Below are 2,339 nucleotides of genomic sequence, written 5' to 3'. Positions count from 1 at the left end.
TTCCCCTTTTTATACTTGATTACGTACGGAAATTGCTCCAAAAACTCTACCCATTAGCATGCCTCTTATTAAGCTTACCTTGTCCTTTCAAGTATTTCAAGGACTCATGATCACTGTGAATGACAAATTCTTTGGGTAACAAATAGTGTTGCCAAGTCTTAAAGCTCTAACCAAAGCATACAATTCCTTATCATAAGTAGAATAGTTAAGGGCAGCCCCACTTAACTTTTCACTAAAAAGCAATGGATGTCCATCTTGCAGCAAAACAACCCCAATACCCACATTTGATGCATCACACTCAATTTTCAAAAGATTTTGCAAAATTAGGCATGGCAAAATAGGTGCATTAGTTAGCTTATGCTTGAGGGAAGCAAAGGCCTCCTCTTGTTTCTCTCCCCATTTAAAACCCACATTCTTTTAAAATTTCATTTAGAGGTGCAGCCAGGGTACTAAAATCCTTAACAAATCTCTGTAAAAACTTGTTAAACCATGAAAACCCCCTCACCTCACTGACAGTCTTAGGTGTAGGCCATTCTTGGATGGCCTTGACCTTTTCGCATCAACTTGTACACCCTTTAGCACTCACAACAAAACCCAAAAACACCACATGATCAGAATAAAAGATGCATTTTCCAAATGGCATACAATTTTTCTTTTCTAAGAACAACCAAACAGATTGCAAATGCTCAACATGCAACTCAAGACTGGTGCTATAGATCAGAATATCATCAAAGTACACCACAACAAATTTACCAATAAACTCTCTTAAAACATGGTTCATTAACCGCATAAAAGTACTAGGTGCATTTGTCAAACCAAAGGGCATAACCAACCACTCATACAATCCATATTTAGTTTTAAAAGCAGTTTTCCATTCATCACCTTCTCTAATCCTAATCTGATTATAGCCACTTTTAAGATCAATTTTAGAAAACACACATGCACCATAAAGTTCATCAAGAAGATCATCTAACCTTGGAATTGGATGCCTATACTTGATGGTATGTTGTTTATTGCTCTACAATCAGAACACATCCTCCATGAGCCATCCTTTTTGGCACCAAATCACAGGTACAGCACATGGACTCATGCTATCCCTCACCCAACCTTTACTCATGAGTTCAGTAACTTGTTTTTCAATCTCTTTGGTCTCTTGTGGGTTGCTCCTATAAGCTGGCCTATTGGGCAAAGCAGCTCCCGGAATGAGATCAATGTGATGCTCAATTCCTCTCAAAGGTGGCAAACCATCAGGGACACTTGCTGGAAACACATCTTTATAATCCTGCAAAAGGGACTCAATACTAGAGGGCAATTCAAATTTGCCAAATGGTCAGAATTTGAAATTTGATTTTGACAAAACAATAAGTAGAGGGGCTATCTTGCGCAAAGCACCCTCCTTACCTATCTTTCTCTTGCTAAATAAACTTGCTTACCCTCAAATGTTTCATTTCTCTCATTTTCCTGTCAAGTGTTTCACTCTTTTTCTTTTTCCTTTCAAGTGTTTCACTCTTTCTCTCATTTGCTAACTTTTCTCTCATTTTTATTTGATCCTCACACACCTCTTTAGGAGACAAGGGTTTGAGGACCACTTTTTTATCTTGATACATGAAAGAGATTTTGTTAGTGAAACCATCATGAATGGCTTTAATGTCATACTGCCACGGTCTTCCCAAAAGAATATGGCTAGCCTCCATGGGAACCACATCACATAAGATCTTATCTTCATATTTCCCAATGGAGAAAGAGACTTCAGCTTGCTGTTCACTTGGACTTCTTCTCCTTCACTAAGCCATTGAAGTTTGTATGGCCTAGGATGTGGTTTAGTGTCCATGTTCATTTTGACACTAATCTTGAACTCACCACATTGGTACAACTTCCTCCATCAATGATTACCAAACATACATTACCATTAACTGAACATCTTGTATGAAAAATATTCTCCCTTTGAGATGCATCCTCGCCTTGACTTGACCTTCCCACATCCTTCTAATCATGTATAACTCTCCTACATTAGGTTTCAACTCGCCATCACTCTCTTCTACCTCTCCATCATCATCATCAGAATCGCTTGTGTACTCCCCATTATCCTTAAGAAGAACGATCTTCTTTGTAGGACACTCATAGGCATAATGTCCCATGCCCAAACATTTAAAACATTCACTTCTCTAGTCCTCTTTGGTGGATGTTCAGGTTTCTTTTGAACAATTTTTCCTTCATTAGAAAGCACTGAATTGCTAGAGGAGGCAACACCTTCTTTCTTTACTCTATCTTTCCAGTTTGAAGAATTGAAATTGGTAGAACTCTTTCTTGTTGTACTCTTCTTTTAATTTGTTGTTCTA

The 2,339-nt window shown here is 38.1% G+C and overlaps 1 protein-coding gene across 1 annotated transcript; it reads right to left on the bottom strand.

Moving 5' to 3' along the window:
* Positions 1-1,024: 1,024 nt before the first annotated feature.
* LOC114175299 lies at positions 1,025-2,138 on the bottom strand. The gene is made up of 2 exons (XM_028060078.1): positions 1,908-2,138; positions 1,025-1,282 (listed from the first exon to the last, which is right to left on the bottom strand). Exons 1-2 carry the CDS (start codon positions 2,136-2,138, stop codon positions 1,025-1,027), a joined length of 489 nt encoding a protein of 162 aa, XP_027915879.1.
* Positions 2,139-2,339: the final 201 nt, after the last annotated feature.

The sequence above is a fragment of the Vigna unguiculata genome, chromosome 3 (genome assembly GCF_004118075.2).
Source record: "Vigna unguiculata cultivar IT97K-499-35 chromosome 3, ASM411807v1, whole genome shotgun sequence".
Taxonomy (NCBI): Eukaryota; Viridiplantae; Streptophyta; class Magnoliopsida; order Fabales; family Fabaceae; genus Vigna; species Vigna unguiculata.
This window is presented reverse-complemented; position numbering and strand designations above follow the sequence as displayed.